General features: G+C 40.6%; 1 protein-coding gene across 1 annotated transcript in view; it reads left to right on the top strand.

Moving 5' to 3' along the window:
- BRCA1 (BRCA1 DNA repair associated) overlaps window positions 1-24773 on the top strand; it is a 74168-nt gene that overhangs the window by 16984 nt on the left and 32411 nt on the right. Inside the window, exons 6-7 of the mRNA XM_063300476.1 lie at window positions 17384-17543; window positions 21919-22064. Coding sequence (XP_063156546.1) covers window positions 17384-17543; window positions 21919-22064 — 306 coding nt within the window. The remainder of the gene's footprint in view (window positions 1-17383; window positions 17544-21918; window positions 22065-24773) is intronic.

Below are 24773 nucleotides of genomic sequence, written 5' to 3'. Positions count from 1 at the left end.
CATAGGAAGTAGTGAACTCTTCACTGAAAATGTTTAGGAGAGAGTGGTCATCTGCTGGAATATGGCACTGCAGATTGTGCACTGAGAACGTGTTTGAAGGTGACCTCCAAAATCCCTTTCAATTTTATGTTTTTATAAAATCATTTTATGTACCTTTTCAAAATACTTTATCTGTGTTTATGTATATATGTGTGGATGTGTTGCCTTTCTGACAGTTTTATTGATCAGGTTTATTAGATTTAGTACTTTATTAGATTCCTAGATACTACAAAAAGGCTTCTTGCTACAAACTCACTACCTCTTTCACTACAATAGTGTGTTCTTTTGTGGTGTGTACCTCTTACTTTCAGGAGGCAAGGTTGCTTTTATGAAACTTGTTTGATTCTTTCAAGTGGAAAACCTTGTCTCAGTTCTGGTCTTGCAAGCTCTGGGACTTAATTGAAGCTTTGTTTGTGTTTTATTTTTTATTTCAAACTTCAAAAACACTCTTTTTTGTTTTCCTGTTTCTATCCACCTTTTCCTGATGAAAAGAAAATCTAAACTTAAATGACTACGATGAGCAATGGTAAAAAGGTTTGCAAAACTGGACTATGCCTATACTCTTGGCATCTTCCATTCTAGCCTCCACAGACCTTTTGATAGATAGCTGGAATATAGTTTGGACTATCACAAAGAGAGGAGTCTATTATCAGCACTACAGATGTAGAGAGGAATTTCCAAACTATTACAGTTGTAAAAACAAAACAAATAATCCTTTGGCTGGTCTCTAACCTGATGTCCTGCAAATGTGATGGAAGTCACTTTCCAGCTTTTGGTTATATTTCTTGGAATTCTGGGATTTGAGGGCCAGAACATATGGAGGGTTTAGGTATGGCTTCTTTAGGTGAATGACCTGCTATGTGGGGCAACTATTCCAGACTGAGTTCAGCCATCTCATGATAATGATTCTGGGCAGCATACAAAGTTAAAAACAATAAACGTAAACAATCTAACATTTAGATACCTAATCAAGGTCGCAAACAACAATTCCAGCCTAGCTTCCTGGCTGAAACATCTGGGGGAACAGCCAGGTCTTCAATGCTTTATGAAAAGTTAACAGAGTTGGGGTCATCCAGATCTCCCGAGGGATGAGGTACCACCAGGCAGGCACTGTCACAGAGAAGGCATGAATTTTCCAGATAGATAATCTGTGGTTTCTTTAAGAAAATAGTTTGGTCCCACAAGTACTTTGGCTAAAGAGAATCCTATTTGGTTTTTGTTCCCTGCTTTTTTTTTTTTTTTTTGCCTTTCAATTTTTGGCCAGATCAAGTGATTTACAGTCCCTGATGAAACTTTAGAATTTCCTGCTGCTCAATAAATTATTCTTGCCATTTTTAAATGGGGCATTTGTGTGTGCGGACGCATGCACACACACACGCACATGCGCTTTCCCCAAAGAAGTGGCTTCTTTTTCCAGTTCCTGTTCTCTTTGCATAGCAACTATGAGGTAATAATCCTTTTTCTGATTGGTGGACAGAGGCTGGCTCCTACACCTACTCCTCTGTGAGCTGCCCAGAGTCAATAGATGAGATGGGTGACCATACAAATCAAAATAATAATATCTTCCTCTGTCACAGTTGTCCTTGCTTAAGAACTATGATACTATATATTTTTTCTTTCTTTTTTCTTTTTTTTTAACAAAAATGGCGGACAGATGTTATCTGCTACATTGTTGTCTGCTGCTTTTCCTCTAATGCATTTTTTCTTTTTCTTTAATGCGTTTCAGTTCAACTCTTACTCTAATTATATAATTTCCTTGGTGGTAATTTCCTTTTGATATTTTGTTTTGATTGCTGGGTAGTATGAGTTTTTCTTTTTTCTTTTCGGAAAGTTACAGGGCTATGATTTTGATGGTTATAGTTAACCGCTTTTGCAGCTATTATTTTGTGGTGAAAATAAGATGGAGCTTATATACACTTGTTTTTATTTGTATTTTTATTCTTCCTTTTTAGTGTTCAATTTTAACAATAATTTTGGCACTTGTTTCCTTAATGAAATTAGAAAAGGAGGGAGGGGAGTAGGCAGTGAATAAGTTTCCTATGAAAGTCACTTTCATTGTTCATGTCTTGTGTTTTTTTGTCTATACTTTTATTTTTTGTGTTTTTAATATTTAGCCATTTTCTTAGTCCCCTAAGTATATCAGCTAGAATGGGGTAGCTGGGTTTTTATGTCTATGTGCCATTAAGCTTTCAGTATGGTTTGTATTTCTTGGATTTATTCTGATTACACTTTAATGGATTTATTTTGATTACACTTTAATGCTCAGGTTATTAAGTTGAATGTTAAAGGCATGTGTAAACTTGTTTAGCATAAACATTTGTTTCAAATAGGGACAAAGTTGGTACCTTTTTACAGTACCTACAAATTTTACATGAAGAAAAATGTGTTTTTTCTTAAATTGGCTTGATGGGTTTTTCATACAGTGTATTACTGATAATAGTGTTAATTCTACTGAGGTTATTATTTATTTAATACTGTACATTCATAAATATGGTTTATTTATTTACATAATTATAAAGAATGGCCCATTCTAACCAACTCTGGGCACTTTACATAATAAAAGCCAGGACAATAAAACAAAGGAACAGATATTATGCATCTTGAAAACCATACAGAACAAAAAAAAAACAGCAGGAAAAAAAAACCTTGCAGGGGCTCACCCATCAATTTACCCTAAGGCCTGCAAGAATAGACAGGTTTTCGCTGCCTTTCAGAACATCATTAGGGTGGAAGCAGCACGGATCTCTGAGGCAATACTGTTCCAGAGGGCAGTCTTTTGATTATTTAATTGTTGACAGAAAACCCATAACAAAATCCTGGATAGAAGATTGGATAGAAATATTCCTCCTCAACTGTGTTTATAATTTAAATTGGAAAGTAATGCAAACTTCTATGCATGAATTTAACTTGAAGGCTATTCAGTGGTTACACTGCACTACAAAAAGGGAGTATCCCTTTATTTCCTATGCTCACAGAACTTGTTTTAGGTTGGATTTTGTTTTTAAAAAATCTCTTTTATTTGATAATGCTTCAGATTCAAGAGTTAACCCTATTGTGATCTCATCCTGCTTCAGTTACATTAACATTTCATTTCAAAGCTGTCAAGATAGTTAATGGTAAATGGTATTTTAATACTTCCTTGACACATAGAAAATTTAGTTAAAGAATATTTACTGGCATATGCAATAAATGCAGACTTATAATGCATTTATGTTAACTAAATTACAGATGGGTAACTTTTATTCTCCTCTGGTTAAATTCTCGTTGAAGAGATTCAAGTTCACATACTGGAAATCTGGTGAAAAAGTAGGTAAAATTATTAGCACATTGTTTAAAACCATTAATGCAAAAAATATAATCTCTGAAATTTCAATTTCAATTTCAACAAATGATGGACTGGGAATTACAGACCCCAAATCTATTAATTTACTTTTTCTTCAATTCTATAAGCAATTATATAAACTTGATGATATGGCAGATCACCAGCAAATGGGTGATTTTTTGATATTCAACCATTATCACAGGATTGTATAGGTATTTTGAAAGCTCCTTTGAAGCCACAAGAGATACTACAAATAATTCCATTGATGAAAAACAGGAAAATCCTTGACCTAGATGGCTTTCCTGTTGATTGGTATAAATCTTTTAGAGATTTCTTGGCCCCAATGGTGTTAAAGTCTGTAATGAATCATTTAAATTCAGAAAATTTATCTTTTTATTAGACTTCTATAACACTGATTTTAAAAACAGATGAAGGTTCTAAATTCTGTGCAAGTTATAGACCCATTTAATTAATTAATGTAGATATTAAACTATTAACTGTTTTGTTGGCTAGGCAATTGCAGAGAGTATTACAATACATAATTCATCCATCTCAGTCTGGATTTATTAAAAGTAGATAAGCATTAGATAATTTTACATTTATTAATAGTATTCTGGGTACAGCTCAAAATAGATTGGATTATGCTCTATTAATTTCTTTGGATGCTGAAAAAGCTTTCAACACAGTTCAGATTAATTTTCTAAAGATAGATATATATTTATTTATTCGGTCAATGACCAGCAAGATTTAAAAGAAAAAAAAAGTACAATCAAGGAATACAATAATAAACTACAAACTAACAAAATATATCACATAATGATACAGCATTCACTCTGCCATTACTATATTAATACATTTGTTACCTTATGGGGTGAGCCTAAAACATTAGAATTTATAGGGTAAAAAATTATAAAATGAAAGTAAAAATATATATCCCCTGACAATTTATCTATTAAAATATTTCAAATTTAAAAGTACTTTTAAGTACTATTTTCTAAAGCAAATAATCTGTGGTATGAATTCCCACCTTCTTTTATTAAATGGATTGCAATTTTTATTTGCAACCAACAACAAGAATAATAACAAACTGATTATTTTCTAGACCAGTTGAAATACAGTGTGGCATTTTAGGGTTGTCCACTTTCTCCACTGCTGTTTTACTTAATTTTGGAGCCATTGGCAATTAGAGTTTGGCAAGTTCGTGGTATTCATGGATTATGCTGGCAGATTCTAATAATTTTTATTCGTTGATACTATTTTGGCAATATTGGATAATTATTCTACCTCATTGCCTAACTTGATATAGGTGGTTCAACAATTTGGAAAATACACAGGCCATAAGATTAATTAGGAAGAAATTAATTTACTTCCTGTGGGATTCCTTTAAGATCTTGACAATTACTTGGATCAATTACTTGTCCTGGTTTGTAAGCAGCTAGATATATTTGGGCCCTACTGAGTTGTAGATTGGATTTTGATGCTGAATCTCATGAATACTTAACTTTATGGAGAATTACATTTTAAAAATAGGTGGTAAGTATAAATTCCAGGTAAATATTGGAAAGTATGGACAAAGGCTGGAATGGTTACTGTAAATCTCTTATTTTGTAATGAGTATTTTAAGGAATTTTAATGACTTTAGATAAAATTTTCTTTGCCTAATATGTGGCAGTATAATAAACTCAAGCATGTTTTGATTGCTCAGTATGGGCCAGATTCCTTAGCTGCCTCAAAGATGTCTAAGATACTATCATTTCTGTTGGAGTCTGCTTCTGAAATGAAATGGACGTCATATCAATATAATAAATTTAAAAATATACTTAAAGTTGAAATTACTGACAATTATGACTTACAAAGAAGCAGAATAGTTAGGGTATTGATGCTTCTGAACTTTGGTGTTGGTCCAATTCCTGAGAATACTGTGGATAGCCAGGAAAACAAACACATGGATCATTGAACAAATCAACCCAGAGACCTCACTCAAGGCACAAATGACCAGGTTCAAATGATCCTACTTTGGACACATTAAGACCTAGCTCCTTAGAGAAGGCTCTAATGCTGGGAAAGGTGGAAGGAAAGAGGAGACCAGCAGCAAGGTGGATGGTCTCAGTTACAGTGGCGATGTGTGTGCTGTTGGAAGACCATTGGATTGTTGTTGTTTTGGATTATACAGTCAAAACCATCTTCATGCTTTGGATTACAACTAAAGTTGTACTAAGACTTAAGTAAATCAGCTACAGATAGAAAAATCTGGAAGTCTTTTTGGAAATGAAAAAAGCCATCCATCAGAATAAATAAAGAGGCCTCCTCCTTGTATGAAAATTTAACTGCTCAGAACTTAATGGACAAAGAACTTCCTGGTGCTGAGAAGTATGCTGGAGATGAGGAAGAGGGGAAACTTGGTATAGCTACCAAGTTAAACTAAAATGGACAAGGAGAGCCAGTTTGGTGTAGTGGTTAGAACAGGCTAGAAACTGGGAGACCATGAGTCCTAGTCCTGCCTTAGGCACAAAGGCAGGTGACCTTGGGCGAGTCATGCTCTCTTAGCCCTAGGAAGAAGGCAGTGGTAAACTACTTCCAAAATCTTGCTAAGAAAACTGCAGGAACTAATCCAGGCAGACTCCAGGAATCAACATGGACTCAGGGACCGAACAACGAAAAATGGACAAGACAAGATTGATCTTACTAAATACAAATGGACTCAACGAAATCCAATTTTTAATAAACTCAAAACATTTAAAGCCAATACTGTATGTCTGCAAGAAACACATATAAAACAAAACTATGCCAATTTACTGAAACAAAACTAGGGTAGACCTTCAGCAATGGATAAGACAAAGAAAAATTGAATAGTAATTTATTTTAAATCCTAGGAAGCACTAGAACAATCAAAAGATAAAGAAGGAAGAATTTTAAACCTGGAATTCAGAAATTCAGAAAAGAAGATAAGATTCTAACGCATCTACTTACACTCCAAGCACAGATAAGGAACAATTCTATGAAAGATTCTTCCAGGTGTTAACAGGAATTGCAGGGGAGGAAATAATTATCATAGGAAACATGAATGGAGTGCTAGATCCAAGCTTAGAAAAATCATTCCAAGGGGGAAAAGGAGACAGCTCCTTTTGAAAGGTTTTTCAGTACATGGGTGTATTGGCTTTGACCAATGCTTGGAGATTAAAAAAAAATCCCAAAGAAAGATTTTTTTTTTTACAGCAAGACACCAAATGTACTCAAGAATTGATATGTGCTAGATCTCTGAAGTCTCTCACACCATCTATCCAAGAAGTGTAGATTTGCTCAATGATATACACGGAGTACATACCAATTCTAATATCTTGATTCCAGGGAAAAAATTGCCTTTCAGATAGAAGATGAATGATACACTGTTACTTCAAGAAAGCATATTGCAGAAATACAAGGAAGAATTAAAATGCTTTTTTTAAAATAAATACAACTCTGGGGATGTCACAGGTAACTATATGGGAGACAAAGCTTATATGAGAAGAATCTTAATAAGGCTTGCAGCAAATCAGAAAAACATAATAGATGAAAATCACAATCAGAAGAGAGAATAAAGGAATTAGAACAGATTCATAAATCCAGTCCAGGTTGACAAGCACTGACATAATTAAATAGAGTTAAACAACAACTAGATATATTGGAAATGGCAGAACTCCAAAAGAAGATAAAGCATTTTATTTGTTTATCAAATTTTGTCACCACCCATCTCCCTCATAAGAGGGACTCTGGGCAGTTTACAGTAAAGCTAGAAAGAGATTAAAATACAATTAAAACAAAATATCTTAAATGTAAAATAATGTAATGATTGCCTAATCCCAAATACTCAGTCTCACAAGCTCGGGCTTAAAGATAACTGATTTATTAAAGGAATAGTATGCAAATACAGAGAAAGCTGAGAATGAGCAAAAGCGCGCCAAATACAAACTTAAAAGCCTTGCCTGTAAGCAGTTCCGCCCCATCCCTCGTCAGGGCGCTCCCCCTCCCAGGTGCTAGAAGCCGTTAGACGCGCCTGGGAAAGTAACCTTGAACAGGAGCGCAAACCCAAACACACATTCCAAGCCCTCAAAACAACAGAGGGTGAAGGAACGGAAAAACCCCGGGTGAAGGAACACGGAACAGAAAGGGACATGTGAAACGTTACAATGTTAACAGCACATTGAAATGAGAACATGACATATTGCCCCTCCAAAAAAAAATTATGGAGCAGGTTTGTCAGGGTAGGCAGAGTGGAATTGGGCTACGAGACGAGGGGAAAGCACGTCCGGAGCAGCAACCCATTCAGGATGAGGGAAATGTTTCCAGCGGACGAGGTATTGTAAAGTGGAGCGCTGGCGTCGGGAGTCGAGGATGGATGTCACCTCGAAGTGTTGCTGGTTGTCGATCATGAGGGGAGGTGGTGGAATGGGCTGCGGATGCCATCGGTCCGACGACAGGCAGGGTTTGAGTAAACTACAATGAAAAACAGGATGTAAACGTTTAAGGTTGTGAGGCAAATCAAGTTTAAACGTCACAGGGTTGAGTTGAGCAATAATTGGAAAAGGTCCGACAAATTTAGGGCCAAGTTTCTTAGAGGGCTGTGGGGACTTGATAAACTTAGTGGATAAGTAGACTTTATCCCCGACAGCATAGGATGGTTCCAGGGAACGCTTTGCATCGGCATGGCGTTTATAGGTAGTGTGGGCATGGAGGAGAGCCAGTTGAATATTAGACCATGAGTCCTTTAGAGAGTCCGCCCAGTCAGTAAGGGAGGCTGGTAGCGGTTGAGGATGAGGAAGTTCAGGAATAGGAACAAACTCACGTCCAAAAACTCTTTTAAAAGGAACTTGACCAGTGGTTTGATGAACGGCATTGTTGTAAGCGACCTCAGCAAATGGGAGTAAGTCGACCCAATTGTCCTGTTGGTAGTTAACAAACGCCCTGAGGTACTGTTCCAGTGTGGAATTAACCGCCTCTGTAGATTCGTCCGTTTCCGGATGCCAGGCGGTGGAAAGTGATTGTTTTGTACCCAAAAGTTTCAAAAATGCCCGCCAAAATTGTGACGTAAATTGTGTGCCTCTGTCACTCACCAAACGGGCGGGGATACCGTGGAGGCGGTACACGTGGGTGAGGAAGAGGCGTGCCAGCTGTTGTGCGGTGGGGATAGACGCGCATGGGATAAAGTGGGCTTGTTTGGAGAAAAAGTCTTTAACCACCCAAATGACAGTTTTGCGTTGACTAGGGGGTAGATCAACGATGAAGTCCATGGAAATGTCCTGCCAAGGGACAGATGGGGTGGCAACGGGTTGAAGGAGACCTTGGGGTTTGCCTGGTTTGCGCTTTATCGCAGCACATACAGGGCACGCAGTCACATATGCCTTCAGGTCTTTGAGCAAAGTTGGCCACCAGAATTGCCGGCGAACAAGGTGCAAAGTTTTTACGTAGCCAAAATGTCCAGCCAGCTTGTCATCGTGGCAGCGCTGGAGTATGGTTTTTCGCATAGCATCGGGTACATAAAGGCGATCGTTGCGCCAGGCAAGATCGTCGGTGAAAGTTAAAATGTGTCTATTGGTTTGTAACCAAGTATCTGTTTTAAGGTGGGAAAGCAACTGTTGTTGCAAATCGGAGGGAATTGACGAGGGCGGCGAGCGGCTGGAAGGCAGAGCGGCTGGAGGCTGCGTTGATTGCGCTCGGGTCTGGCTGCGCGTCACTGCTGCCAAACTTAATTGTTTGTCGGTCCAGACGGTGCCTTGGACCGTTGGCCCTGGGCCAGCATCTTGGGGTCTGCGCGAGAGTGCATCAGCTAAAAAGTTTTTCTTGCCTGGTATAAATTTAAGGGTGAAGTCGAAACGGCTGAAAAACTCAGCCCAGCGCAGCTGTTTGGGACTGAGTTTTCGACTGGTGCTTAGAGCTTCCAGGTTTTTATGGTCAGTCCAGACTTCAAAAGGGTTTGAAGTGCCTTCCAATAGGTGTCGCCATGTTTCTAAAGCCGTTTTTACAGCAAAAGCCTCTTTTTCCCAAACGTGCCATCTTCTCTCTGTTTCAGTGAATTTGCGAGAGAGGTAGGCACAGGGTTTTAAAGCACCGGATTGGTCAGATTGTAACAAAATTGCTCCTATGGAGAAGTCAGAAGCATCGACTTGTACAACGAAGGGTTTAGAGGGGTTTGGATGCTGTAAAATTGGTTCTGTGGTAAAGATTTGTTTGAGCGTTTCGAACGCTTGCTGACAGGCTGGAGTCCATTTAAGGAGCGCGCCTGGGTTCTTGGAACGTCGCGTATCCCCCTGTCCTTTAGTTTTTAACAGTTCAGTAAGGGGGAGGGCGATTTCTGCAAAATTTTGGGCGAATGCCCGATAGAAATTAGAGAATCCAAGGAAACTTTGTAATTGTCTCCTGGTACGGGGAGGCTCCCATGCCACAATAGCCTCTACTTTTGCAGGGTCCATTTCAATGCCCTGCGCTGAAATTCGATAGCCTAGGTAATCAATTTGTGACTGATGAAATGCACATTTTGACAGTTTTGCGTACAACTCTGCTTTTTTCAATTTAGCCAATACCTGACGCACCAAGTGGATATGTTCTGACATGGTTTCAGTATAAATCAATACATCATCCAAATATACCAGTACCCCCTTAAATAGGTGGTCATGCAAGACCTCATTGATTAATTGCATAAAAACCCCAGGTGCTCCGGACAAGCCAAATGGTAAGACTTTGTATTGGAAAGCCCCAAGGGGACAGTTAAATGCTGTTTTCCACTCATCCCCTTCCCTTATGCGAATACGAAAATAAGCTTCTCTCAAATCCAGTTTTGAGAAGATTTTGCCTCTGGCCAGATGTGATAACATATCTTTGATCAGGGGCAAAGGATATTTATTTAATATTGAGACCGCATTGAGCCCGCGGAAATCGGTACAAAGTCTTAATGACCCATCCTTTTTTGGCCTGAATAGGACAGGAGCTCCTACCGGGGAATTTGCCGGCTCAATGAAACCCCTAGCCAGGTTTTTGTCAATGAACTCCCTTAGCGTAGTAAGCTCTTTGGGAGACATGGGGTATATTTTTGGGTGAGGCAATTTTACGTTTGGTAAAAACTCAATGGCACAGTCCGTTTTTCGGTGGGGTGGCAAGCGATCCGCTTCCTTTTCCCCAAATACTTCAGCAAAATCCTGATACTGATTGGGTAGTCCCTCAAGAGGTTGAAGCGTTTGCACAGTAGTATACGCTACCCCTCCACCCTCCATGTCCTCCAGTAGGTCCTTTTCGGGTACTTTGTAAAATCCATCTGCAAACGTCACAGTTCTATGCAGCCAGTTGATAAAAGGGTTTTGTTGCACAAACCAAGGCATCCCCAAGATTACCAGAGGACCCCCCACTGGAGCTACCACAAATGGCAGCTTTTCCTGATGGGAGCCCATCTGCAAGGCGACCAGTCCCGTGGAATGATTGACTGCTTTCCCTCCCGCCATAGTTCCATCCAATTGGGTGAAAATCATAGGTCTTGGCAAAGGGAACGTGGGCAGTTCCAGAGCCGCTACGACATCAGGGTGCATCAGGGAACGGGAGCAACCCGAATCTAGCATGGCCCACACTTCCACAGTTTTGGTTTTTGAGCTCAGTTTAACTTTAACAGTCAGTGTGGGGAAATTTCCACTCACCGAATCGTGGTTACGCCCGGTTTCTTCCACCTGCCCTAGGGCGCCCTTCAGGGCAGGTGGTAGGCTTTTCCCGCCGGCTGCTCGAATTGCAACTCTTCTTCCTCTTCGCCGAAGGGTAGTTCTGGGGGGTCCAGTTCCGCGACGGCTGCTTTCAGTTTTCGCGGTGGAGCAGGAGCAGGCGACTTTACCGTAGGTTTCGTCTGTCGTTCCTCTGGACGGCGTCTCGGGCACGACGTGGCTCGATGCCCTTCTTTCCCACACCTGAGGCACTGACCCTTGGAGAACCGTCGCTCCCTCTCCTCTTCCCAGGTTTTCGGTTTGGGGCGGCTGGCAAGTCCAGATGTGCGCGCTCCTCTAGCCAGACGCGTTTGTCTAAGCTCTTTGGTATGGGCATAGGTTTGTAGGGCATTTTCTGCGCTGCCCGCCAACTGAATCCACCCATATAGCGTTTTGGGATCATCTCTTCCTAGTGCCCATCGAAGGATTTCGTGTTCTAGCCCCTGTTTGAACAATTCAATTATTGTTGGCTCAGACCAGTCTTCCACTTTTCCTGCCAAAGCTTTAAATTCCAACGCATATTTGGCAACTGAGAGGGACCCTTGGTAGAGTTTCCGCAGGTCATTTTTAGCTGTTTCTTGAGCTAGGGGGTCTTCGAAATGCTGTTTAAGTGCCCACAAAAAGTCATCGAAGTCCTCTAACTCAGTTGCCTCAGCCTGGCATAGTTGCACATACCAATCCGCTGCCCTTCCTCTCAGTTTGTTGGCAATGAAATTGATCTTGCCATGTTCTGACCGAAAGTTCCGACCCCAATCTTCTATATAATGCTTGGCATTAGTGATAAAGAAGGAGAGCGTTGTGGGATCCCCATCGAATTTCACTCCAAATGGTGGGAAGGTTCTTGCCGGCTCAGCTGGCTGTGGCGGTGCCGCGAATGTCAGCGTACGCCGAGCCCCCATGGGTGGTCGATCCCTAGGAGGTCTTGCCTCTCGCTCCCCCCCTTGACGGGTTGATCGAGTCTTGCTTCTCCCCCGGGTTAATATGGTACTGTGCCTGGGGTACTGTGACGGCTCTTCCTCCCAATCCTCCGGGGTGGGCTCTGCCTCTCTGGGTAGATCCTTGAGGATCGTCACTATTAAATCCATTTTATCCTCTAATGCCCTCATACGGGCTGGAGTGACCGGCTCCTCCGGGGGTTGGTTGGTTACCACCACCCTCGGTGACAAGGGGACTTCGGGCTCCCAGGACAATTGTGGAGACCCCCTCCCCGTTGCTCTTTCCATAACAGTTCTATGTTCACTCCTGAGACTCTCTTGCATGGATATCAGCAGCTCATCTAATTGGATATCTCGCAACTCCCGACGTGCTGCTCTTTGCGCTCTTGAGGTTAGCGCTGGCCGGCTTCTGGCCGCCTCCCGCTCCTCTTCGCTTCCCTCACTTGCGCGAAGCTGCGGTTCTGTCATCGCTAGCGTTCCCTCTTATCCAACGATTGGATGGGGCTAGCGGAAAAGGGATAAAATGATTCTCAGCTTTATGTAACGATTGCCTAATCCCAAATACTCAGTCTCACAAGCTCGGGCTTAAAGATAACTGATTTATTAAAGGAATAGTATGCAAATACAGAGAAAGCTGAGAATGAGCAAAAGCGCGCCAAATACAAACTTAAAAGCCTTGCCTGTAAGCAGTTCCGCCCCATCCCTCGTCAGGGCGCTCCCCCTCCCAGGTGCTAGAAGCCGTTAGACGCGCCTGGGAAAGTAACCTTGAACAGGAGCGCAAACCCAAACACACATTCCAAGCCCTCAAAACAACAGAGGGTGAAGGAACGGAAAAACCCCGGGTGAAGGAACACGGAACAGAAAGGGACATGTGAAACGTTACAATGTTAACAGCACATTGAAATGAGAACATGACAAATAACGTCCAGGATGGCAATATTAAAAGTTCTGATTTAAATTCATAAGTACACAGGAAACACATTAAGGCGCTAGCCACCCCCAGGATTGACTACCCCTCTTCCTGCCCCAAGCGAGATGGCAGAGCCAGGTCTTTAACCCTTTCCAGAAGGCCAGGAGAGAGGGGGCCTGCCTCACCTCTGGGGGAAGAGTGTTCCACAGGGCAGAGGCCAGGGCAGAGAAGGCTTACTGCTTGGGCCCCACCGATCAACAATATCTCATAGACAGGGTCCATAACATGCCTTCTCTACCTGGCTGGGTGGGACAGGTTAATGTAATGGGGATGAGACGGTCCCTCAGGTAACCTGGACCCATGCCATGTAGGGCTTTAAAGGTGATAACCAACACCTTGAATTGGACCCGAAAACAAACTGGCACCCAATGAAGCTCCTGCAGCAAAGGTGTTATGTGTACCATCCCTGGGGCACCCAAGACTGCTCGTGTGGCTGATTCTGAACCAGCCCTAGCTTCTGGATACTCTTCAAGGGTAGCCCCATGTACAGCACATTGCAATAGTCTATATGGGAAATGTTCAAACTATCGAAAAGTTCAAACTATCGAACAGTGGCACTCGTTTCACATACCAGTAAGGTAATGCTCAAGATCCTGCAAGGTAGACTTCAGCAATTCATGGAGCGAGAATTGCCAGATGTACAAGCTGGGTTTAGAAAAGGCAGAGGAACTAGGGACCAAATTGCCAATATCCGCTGGATAATGGAAAAAGCCAGGGAGTTTCAGAAAAACATCTATTTCTGTTTTAAAGCCTTTGACTGTGTGGACCATAACAAATTGTGGCAAGTTCTTAGTGGTATGGGGATACCAAGTCATCTTGTCTGCCTCCTGAAGAATCTGTATAACGACCAAGTAGCAACAGTAAGAAAAGACCACGGAACAACGGACTGGTTTATGATTGGGAAAGGAGTACGGCAGGGCTGTATACTCTCACCCTACCTATTCAACTGTACACAGAACACATCATGCAACAAGCTGGGCTTGAGGAATCCAAGGCTGGAGTTAAAATCGCTGGAAGAAACATTAACAATCTCAGATATGCAGATGATACCACTTTGATGGCTGAAAGTGAAGAGGAACTGAGGAGCCTTATGATGAAGGTGAAAGAAGAAAGTGCAAAAGCTGGCTTGCAGCTAAACCTCAAAAAAACCAAGATTATGGCAACCAGATTGATTGATAACTGGCAAATAGAGGGAGAAAATGTAGAAGCAGTGAAAGACTTTGTATTTCTAGGTGCAAAGATTACTGCAGATGCTGACTGCAGTCAGGAAATCAGAAGACGCTTAATCCTTGGGAGAAGAGCAATGACAAATCTTGATAAAATAGTTAAGAGCAGAGACATCACACTGACAACAAAGGTCCGCATAGTTAAAGCAATGGTGTTCCCCGTAGTAACATATGAGTAACTGACCGGAGGGCCTCTCGATCCAAGAAGGGGTGTAACTGGCGCACAACATGAAGTTGAGCAAAGGCCCTCCTGGCCATGACTGCCACCTACTGTTCGAGCAGGAGTCGTGAGTCCAGGAGGACCCCCAAATTCTGCACCGGGTCTGTCTGGGGCAGTGCAGCCCCATCCAGAACCAAAGATGGTAAGTTCCTGGATACAGAGGAGCCCACAGCCCCTCCGTCTTACCAGGGTTCAGCTGAAGCCTGTGCCCCATCCAGACCCCTATAGCCTCTGGGCACCGAGAGAGGGTAGTCACAGCATCACTTACATCACCCGGGATGGAGATGTATAGTTGGGTATCATCTTCATATTGATGATACCTCATCCCATGGTGATGGATGAACTCACCCAGTGGTTTTATGTAGATGTTAAAAAGGAGCAGGGAGAGTACTGAACCCTGTGGCACTGCACAAAGGGGCTGCGGGCCAGATCTCTCACTTCCTATCACCACCGATTGGGACCAGCCCTGGAGGAAGGAGGTGAACCAGCAGAAAGCTGTGCCACCCACCCCCAACTCCCTAAGCAAAATATGTCAAACAAAATCATTTTGAAAATGCAAACAAACCAAGGTAACCTATGGGATATCAAATTAGAAAGAGAAATAAAGAAGGATGATAACAGCAATAGAGAAAAAGAACATAAATGATTAGAAATAACAGAAGAACTTGCAAAAAATATTAAGGAATTATATTCCAGGCACAAAATTGGCAAAGGAAATTTGTAAACATATTGAGCCTAAAATTTACCAAACATAAAGATATATTTCAGAACAATTACAGCATATAAATGGAAGAAGTAAAACAAGATCTTGAAAGGTGAGAAAGCTTAAAACTTCCATGGTGCAAAATGTTCTACAGATGGTATATAATTCTGTCAATGATTGCCAAGGTGGATAAATCATACAACAGTAAATGTTGGAAAGGCCACCACAAAGAAGGAACATGTTACAATATGTGGTGGTTTTGCAAAAAGACTCAAAAGTACTAGAAAGAAATACACCAAAACATCCAGAAAATTCTGAAAATAAAATTTGAATTAAAATCCCAAATACTTTTATTAGGTGTGATCCCAGAGAATATAAATGCAAAGCATAGCAATTTATTAAGATAATGCTGATAGAGGCAAGAATCAATCTGCCACAACATTGGAAAAGAGAAATATTTCTGACAATACAAGATTGGGAGACTAAAATTCTTTTATTGTAAACCGCCCAGAGTCCCTTTTGGGAGATGGGTGGTGATAAATTTGATTAATTAAAAAAAATTAGAGAATATGCAGCAGTGGAAACATTGACACTGTAATATTCACAGCAGAAGTCTAACCAAATTCAAGTAGGAATGTTTCCTTTATACCCAACATATTACACAGCAAGACAAGTTAAAATATTTAGAATATGTTTTTTTAATAATTAAAAATATCCAAGTAAAAATTAGCAATAATCACAGATGTCCGAAGCATAATATAAAAATATTTAAATAGCAATTAGCATTGGTGGGGAAAGAAGAGGGGGAAGAGAGGGGAGCTACTGGAATGCTATTTCCTTTTTCCTTTTTTTTTTCCTTTTAAAATATATATTTTAATAAACATATTTTCACCACCTTCACTCTAGTGTAAAATTTATTTTATGTATTTATAAGTATTCATTTCCCTTTTCTTGGTTCTTCCTTTTTTTGTTGTTTGATTTACATGATGATGGTAATGATTGGATTCAAGAAATGTGTAACTTAACAGTTTTTGAAAAGGCAATTTTTTTCTTATCAAGATATTAATCAAAAAATGATTTTCCTTTGGCACAGGTTCCATAATGTTTTATAAGAACAGACAAATGTGTAATTTGGCATATTGTTATTCAATCAGTATTTTATTACAGTCACAGACCAGAATTACAAATAAAATACAAATTTGTACAAATACAAATAAAAATGCATTAACATGAAATGAAACAAATCATGATATTAATGGTGGGATCATCAGTGGGCAATCAAAATCTGCCTAATTTTACAGACAGTATAATAAAATTTAGCTATGTTCAAAGAAACTGAATCATACTGATCAGATAGCAACAACCGTACATAAAAAAGATCAGAATTTCCTGGGTATTTTATCAAATAGGGAGTTATAAAATGGGTCCATGAGTCCTTATAGAAGGTATAGGGTTGTTATTATATATGTGTGTGATATATTTAGATGATTTATATCAATATGTTAATTCTTAAGGTTTTATTTGTCTTTTTGTTTTCTTTTGTTTGCTGTGGTAATAGAATTTAATTAGGTTACCTGTTGGATGAAGTGTATATTACCATTTTATAAAATTGTTTTTTGCTCATTGTTTTCTTGGTATTTTTTTTTAAATTACAATGAAAAATATTGTCTTTGACCAAACAAAAAGGAAACATTGATCTTATTTTGAGTCGTTCCTCCACAGAACACGTGGGTATGGTTATTTTGCAATTTAAGGCAGGCTGGAAGATTCTCTGACCTTTAAGTTTTAAATCAGAATTTGAGTCCTGAAAATGGTTTTCTGAGCTAAGCAACTCATCTCCCTTCTTGATATTGATTTTGATAGTTCAGTATTGTCAGCCAGAATCATGGCTAGACTTGCTAGTTTATCATGTTCTTTGTTTTCCTCTGTTACATAAGATCTTTTCCACATGGGAATATTAATCAGACTTGATTAGAATTGCCTTAGTTTGGGGGCTGAGTGATAGGCATTACCCTTTTATTTATTTATGCCACTTGTATACTGCCATTAACTCAAAATCCCTAGAGTTGTTAACATTAACTAATGAGATACAATAAAAGACTATATAGGTGCCATACAAACCTCCCAGGGAAAGCACCATAATTAATAAGATCTCCTTTGTAACCATCTGTCTCGTTTCTGAATGCTTTATTCTCTGTTTATTGAAGAATGGGAAGTTATGGCAGGCCTGGTTCCTTTCTTTTCTGTTTGCAGCAAAGGGATGCTATGCAAAATAACTTAAAGAAATTGCAACAGAAGATGGCTATCATTGAAGCTGTCCTCGAACAGGGAAGCCAGTGTCCTGGCCCTGAAGGATGGCCACTGGAAGGGGAGGAAACTGATTTCAACAGAGAACAGACAAGAGCAAGAAAGGGTGAGTTGGCAGTGCTCTAAAATTGCTTTTTCTTCAAAAAAGTCTTCCTGAGAATTTAGAAATCTCTTCCTACCTATAGAACAGTAACAAAAAATAACTTACGTATGTTTTTTTATTGCAGAATATTCTGTTGTGATTTTATATAAAACAGAGAGCCAGTTTGGTCTAGTGGTTAAGGCTCCAGGCTCGAAACCAGGAAACTATGAGTTCTAGTCCCACCTTAGGCATGAAAGCCGGCTTGGGCCAGTCACTCTCTCTCAGCCCCTGACATCAGGCTCAGGCAACATGTTGGTTGGTCAATTCCTGTCGTAACCAGTGGATCCACATTTGGTTGATCTGAAAAGCAGATCCTGCACCCATGGGAAAAATACTAGGAAGGGTTTTTTTTTTTAGGTTAAAATACATACATTATTGAAGTACAGAAAAATATTAAATCCTCAGTTATTTTCTGGGTTTAGTATCTTGCTTTCCTGGTACAAAATACTTACTGGGACAGGGAAATTAATCTATACACTGAGTAGGTATCAGGCATCCACCAGGAAATGACTCAAGCTGGGAGGAACAATCCATTCTGGGTGCCCTCTATTTACTGCCTTCTGGCAGTGTTATCTGTACCCTTTAATTCTAAACATATGCTTTCTGTGCACTATAATACCATGGTATAGATTGCCACTGATGAATTATAGAGTTAATTTTGTTTTGTTACAGTGGAGTTTATGGATATTTAGTCTGAGTTCTGTTGCCATGGCAGTGGTTTTAAAATGGATTTCTATTATTGCATTGTTGTGATGGCGTATTAGCTAGATGAGGGAAATAAACCGGTTTGGTCTTATGAAAGCTACTCCAAGTAATGAACTTGATCAAGGATTTTTTTTTGCAATTCTTTTGAACTGTGCTTCTGCACAGAGAAGATCAGCTTAGTTATCACATAAACAGAAAAGCCAATTATCTTTTATGGAGCAACAATACATTGCAATAGTGATATCCCAGATGCTTATATCTTTTGACATTTTATTGAAGCAGGAAAACTATGGCTAATAGACATAATTAAGAGCCTTCCACTGAAGGATGGTTCAGGTGAGCAGAGCACAAATCTCTGCCAGTTTCGAGGCTCTCTAGGATGCTGCAATGAGAACCAGATGTAAAATATCAGTAAGAACAATAAAGCTGCTTCCAGGAGTTAGAAAAGAACCATTCCAAATAAACAAGATGGATCAGAATTATTAGGACAGCTGAATTCTTCCAGAAGGTTCTGTTTGATTGCCAAATTGTATTGGAATCAGTACCGATTATTTCTGGAGGAGGGTTCTTGCCTATCTCTTACCCACCTCTGTTTATTTGTCATCCCCACCCCACCCCACCCCACCCCTGTAGCCTCTAGAAGGGGAATGGTACTGGTGAAAAGCAAAACAGCCATAGAGGTGGACTATGTAGAGATGCTCTGTTTTGCAGTCAACTTTTGGAATGATAAAAATTGAATTTAATCTCAATCTTGGGAAAGATAAGAGTTTGTAATCCCCATCCCCATTCACTCCCAATCAGCAATTCAATGGCATGGCTGACTAGATGGAATTAATTTAAGCTTGTACAAGACTAGATCTGGTTTGCACTAAATCTAACACTTTGATATTAGGGCCATTGATATTTCCATTACCCATTAATCCTCCCACTTACCCAGTTAAGTATGTAATGTAATGGGAACGGAACTATCTGGTTTCTCATGAGTCTGTTTCTGGTTCTCTGGAGATCAAAGGAAGGCCCAGAGATTTTACTCTAGAGTCTAGGGAGATAAATCAGAAATTACTTTACTTACTAATTATTGTTTAATTTGGAGAAAAAAGCCAGCATTCCTGATTCTTATACAATGTTAAACAAACTGTAAGTAGACCTGTTTGCATTTCTTAGCTGTAGTGACTAGGTTGGGGAGAACTAATTGGGAGTGTGTATTAGAATGCTGCTTGTTCCTGAATAAGCCAAAGTGCTTTATAATTCTCTATACAATATATACTTTATGAACAGAACCATATTATTTATCATAAATTGCAAAACTGGCTTGAAGTTTTGGAGATGGCTCTCAAGAATCTGTGGGCTTTTCTTGTGTGCTGTTTATGTACAAGTCCATTTATTACCACCTCCCATAAAGTCAGTCTGAAGTAAGTTTTTCTGGATTTTGAAGCCAATTGTATCCAGAATCTTATTTGCTGTGAAAAAAATACATTATTTTTGCTGGAACAACCTTACAGATGAATGTTTTTGTAGCATTCCCAAATCCAATCAAAGCCAGTTCCTTAGATTACTATAAATAACAGGTCTGAGTATTAAATCAGTGAAATCAATTAATTAGTTTCCTCTGTATTTGGGAACAGACTGAGGACAACTTAATTAACACAGCCCTTGTTTGGTCTTTCAGATCAGAATAAAGTATTTTGGGTCATCTCATAAAAGCTTCAACAGATTACATATATTGATAGCTTGATTACAAATTACAGCTTGTTCTCTTGGCTATTTAAAAAACTCTTTTGCTTCTTTCTAATTACTTTCTGGGGAGAGGAAATACGTTAAGGCTGTTCGGAGGCAGAATAAATAAGAAGCATTCAAAATAGTAAAGAGAACATTGCCACAGGTCTTTCTGTTCTTTCCATGTTACTTCTTCCGTTTTATCATTAATCCTGCCATGTGCATCACTTGACATCTTCTGCTTTTAAAACATGATTGAGAATCTGAAGTATAATTTGAGTATTGTGTAGGTCATATATTAAGCTGCCTGCCTAACAGACTACAGGATTAAAAGATAGAGGTTCCCCTCAGAATCAAAACCAAGTACGGAACTTTTAAGGATAATGTTTCACAATAAATCCGCACAATTTTGAAATTCAATTTAAAAACTGATGTCACTTCAAGGCTATTGTCTAAAAGTCACATCACTGAAATGTTGGTTTATGCAAGACATTTCATAAATAGATTTTCAAACTTGGAAAATAGTAGGTATGCAATAGATTTCACCATAAAGTAGAATATCTTGTTTTAAGTAGGGAGATTGGTTTAGACTCAAAATCTGTTTAAAGTGTCCCTTGCCTCTATCACTGAGCTACAGAGTTGACCAATTTAATTAAGGCAGGTCCTGATGAAAAATTCCTATCAAGCTCCCAGCCAACATCATTAAAAAATCCTTTTCCTTGGTCCAATTTACTGAACAGCATTGGGATCCTAATTCACTGAATTGCTTCTACCTTTTAAACAGCCTCATCTTTTCTTATATGCCATGATCAGTTTGTGTCATGAGTGCCGTTGAGCTGAAGTCATCAGCGCAATGGCACACATGACAATAGCAAGGAAATAGGTGAAGGGGCTCAAGATAAGTAGCCATCAACCCACAACGACTAACGGCCAACAAACAATAACTAAACGGATCACGGAGCACACCCAAGCCATCAGCGCCAATACATCGGAGATCGCCCAGCTGACAGCAATCACCAGAGGAATAGAAAACCTGATGATGGGCGACCCCGGAACCCCTCACCCACCGGCAGGGCAATGTATTGGACAAAGGGGGGTGACGTGACCGCGAGTGAGGGGGCGCTGACCGGCGCGGGGTATTTAAACCCCGCACCGGCGCGCTCCTGTCACTCTCAGCTTTTTTCTTCCGACGCTGTAACTGCGCTGTGAATAAATCAGAGCCTGATCCACGAACCAGTGTCTGAGTCTTATTCAGAGGCAGGCAGCGCATGACAGTTTGCCTCAGTGAGATTCTTCACAGGACTGGCTAAAATCAATTAAAGACAGATCTTTGCTGTTTCATTTGAGATATTCTAGCAACTCCCATATAACTTAATGCAAGACCTGACTCTTAAAATGGTTTTGCCCTTTGCAACCCTTACTTGCAGCCATCACTCCTTTAGATGCTGATGAGATACTAACAGAGCTGTAGCTTTTTCTAGTTTGTTGCTTCAAGGCGTTTTGGATGCAACCTCAAGTAGCCCCAGGTACCATGGCCAACAGTTAGGAATGTTGCAGCTGTACTTGCAAACATCAGGGAATATTACATAGGGAAGGATGGTTTATGGCCTGGAAGTCTAGTATATCTTTATGCAGGATTTTATTGCCTCACTTTCAGCATTAAGAAACCTCTCAGTATCTATCCTTGCCTGTGCCTTTATAAGATTTAGTGACAAGTCTGCATAGCTTGGACAAAGAAACAGAAGATGTCCTTGGAAAATCTCCCTTTATAATGGATGTTACTGGGACTAACAAAGATCCATAGCTAATTTTATGTTAAATGTTTTATTTTGTTAAGAAGTAATTTTATAATTGTTGCCAAATATAAAAGATGCCATTGACTATATTAGCAAGGTAAATTTTTTATCTTCTCTTCCAGGAACGTACACCGTACAGGAAAAATCAATCTCTCCCTTGGCACGTACCGCCTACTATAGCACAAGGAAAAGGAATAGAAAGAGCCCACTTCTGACCAGGGGGGGAAAAATGTCTCTGGTGGCATCTGGTCTAAACCAGAGTGAATTGGTAAGCATACTCTGATATGCTTGTAGCCTCTTCACAGCAGCAGGAATAAACTTCTCTGAGCTTTAAGATTTTGCAAGAAACATTCTCTTAAAGATAAACCTGCTTTCATAGCTACATTGTACAAAGCAGAAAGCAGTACAACAATAAAAGCAGATATCATACGTATCCAAAAAGTCCAAGTACTTAAAGTTCTAAAAGGACTTGACACCCATCCTAAAACAAGGCTTGGGGGGAACAACCAAGTTTTCAGCAACTTTTTGAGTATCAGCCATACAAATCTTTGGAGGGATGCTGTTTGAGCGGGCAGGCACTACAACAAAAAAGGGACACTTTTTGGGTCTCAGTAGATGACATTGTTTAATGGAAGGAATGTGGAGTGTAGCCACTGTGCCTGATCTTGCAGGACAGGCAGAAACTATTGGAGGTAGGCAGGCCCTCTGGTAATCAGGTCCTATGCATACCAAGTCATACCCATTACTTCCTGTGCCACCTCATTTTAGACCAGCTATAGCTTCCAAGTGGTCTATAACAGCAGTTCTGTGTAGAATGCATTGCCATAGTCCATTTGTGACATGACTAAGATGTAAGTAACTGTCTGGAAGGCCTCTTAATCCAAGAATGGCAGACTGGTACACTAGGTGAATCTCTGCAAAAGCCGTGGCCACAGCTGCCACCTGCTCTTTGAGCAGGGGTGTGAATCCGAGAAGACCCCCAGATTGCACACCAGTCTTGAATGGGGAAGTGCTATTCCACCCAAGACTAAATATGGAGAGTTCCCAGAGTTGGGGGGCTAAATTCCCACAGCCATTTGGTCTTGTTAGGATTGTTCCTGAATCTGTTCCTCCCCATCCAGACCTGCACAATCTTCAGATACTGGGACAAGACAACAACTTTGCTTGGGTGGTGTCATGAGTACTGATGGCGAGCAGGAGGGGGCCCCTATCCAGGGGGGAAAACGCATGCGTAGTACTGAGGAATTAAGCAGCCATTCAAAGAGAGACAGATCAGACCCGCCTTAACTTTTGGGGTTTATCTGTCTGGGTTTTCCCACGCTTCTTCAGTTTGTTAGGATTTTCGGTCTTATGTAGCAGTAATAAACACTAGAGATCTACTCCTCGTCTCAGCGTGATTCCTGACTGTTAGGACAGATGGGCTGGGTTGAGAAGTGTAGTTGGGTATCATCAGCATATTGATGATATTGGACCCTGAACTGGTGGATGACCTCACACAACAGTTTCATGTAGATGTTAAACAGAAGGGGTAAAAATGTAGAGCCCTGAGGCACCCTGGAAGTGAGGGGCCACGGGCTCAAACTCTACCCCCCTTAAACACTGACTGAAACCAACCACAGAGAAAGAAAACCCACTGTTACATGGTGCTCCCTACTCCCAATCTCTATATTCAGTCCAGAAGGATACCATGATTGATAGTACTGAAAACTGCTGACAGATCAAGGAGAACCAGGATGGAGGCACTACCCCTATCCCGACTCCACCAGAGGTCATCAACAAGCATGATCATTGCTGTCTCCATACTGTGCCCCAGTCTGAAATCTGACTGCAATGGGTCCAGATAATCCATTTCCTCCAGGATTCTCTGGGCCTGCCGTCCAAACCACTTTTTCAACAACCTTCCTTTAAAAGGTAAGGTTGGAGACTAGATGGAAATTATCCAGAACTGTTGGATCCAGTGATACCTGCTTGAGAAGGGGGCACACTGCTGCCTCCTTTAAGGCTGGAAAAAGCACTCCTCCTCTCAAAGAGGCCAACATGAACCCAACCATATTGATAAGGCTGTCTAGGAGGGAACATGTATCCAATAAACAGATGGCCAACTTGCAGTCTAAGGGACCTGTTAACATCAGGAATCACAGGCTCAAACTCCTCTGAGGTAAACCCACAGGGCTATGCCTCAGACACTTCGGCTGAACTTGACCAGTCAGAATTGAACACGGAGCAGTATACTTGTGTAGGCTTTCACAGCCAGTATCTGTTGGGCAATGTTGGCTATAAAGACAGGATCCCAGTCAGTCCCTGTTCAGTTGCCTGTGGACTGAGTAGCAGACCACTTTACCTCTGACAATGCCAGCCACAGTTTGTTTGTTTGTTTATTAAATTTATATCACCACCCATCTCCCCCAGTGGGGGACTCTGGGCGGTTTACAATAAATAGCATTAAAAACATAGCCACATATAAAATATACATAAAAACAAATGTAAAATCCAAGTGGAGATGGAACACAATCACTAAGTGGTACTATGGCGCCAGCCATCCCAAGGTGGAGCTATCACTCTCCCCCTCCCAAGCAAGGCGGCAGAACCAGGTCTTAAGTTTCTTCCGGAAGTCTGAGAGCGAGGAAACCTGTCTCAACTCCGGGGCCAAGATGTTCCAAAGGGCGGGTGTGAAATGCCAGTTGCCAGTGAAATGTCAGGAAATCTGTCCTCTAGACCATGGTCACTAAACCCTGAAGCCCAACACTGCTGAACACTGAGTGGGTTCCAGTGTCTTTTTGTGCCAGATTTCTAGTGTATTCTTCCCATTTTTGTTACACGTGCGTCATTTTTTCTTTGACGCTATCATTTATAGCATTTCAATTCAATGTTTGACATATCACTGTCATTTGTATAAAAATCTTCAGTTTCATCCCAAATAAGTTAATCACTTTCATTCTTAATTCCACTTACTCCGCTAAAGGTTCCTTGTTTAGTG

Source organism: Candoia aspera, chromosome 4, assembly GCF_035149785.1.
Source record: "Candoia aspera isolate rCanAsp1 chromosome 4, rCanAsp1.hap2, whole genome shotgun sequence".
Classification (NCBI taxonomy): Eukaryota; Metazoa; Chordata; class Lepidosauria; order Squamata; family Boidae; genus Candoia; species Candoia aspera.
This window is presented reverse-complemented; position numbering and strand designations above follow the sequence as displayed.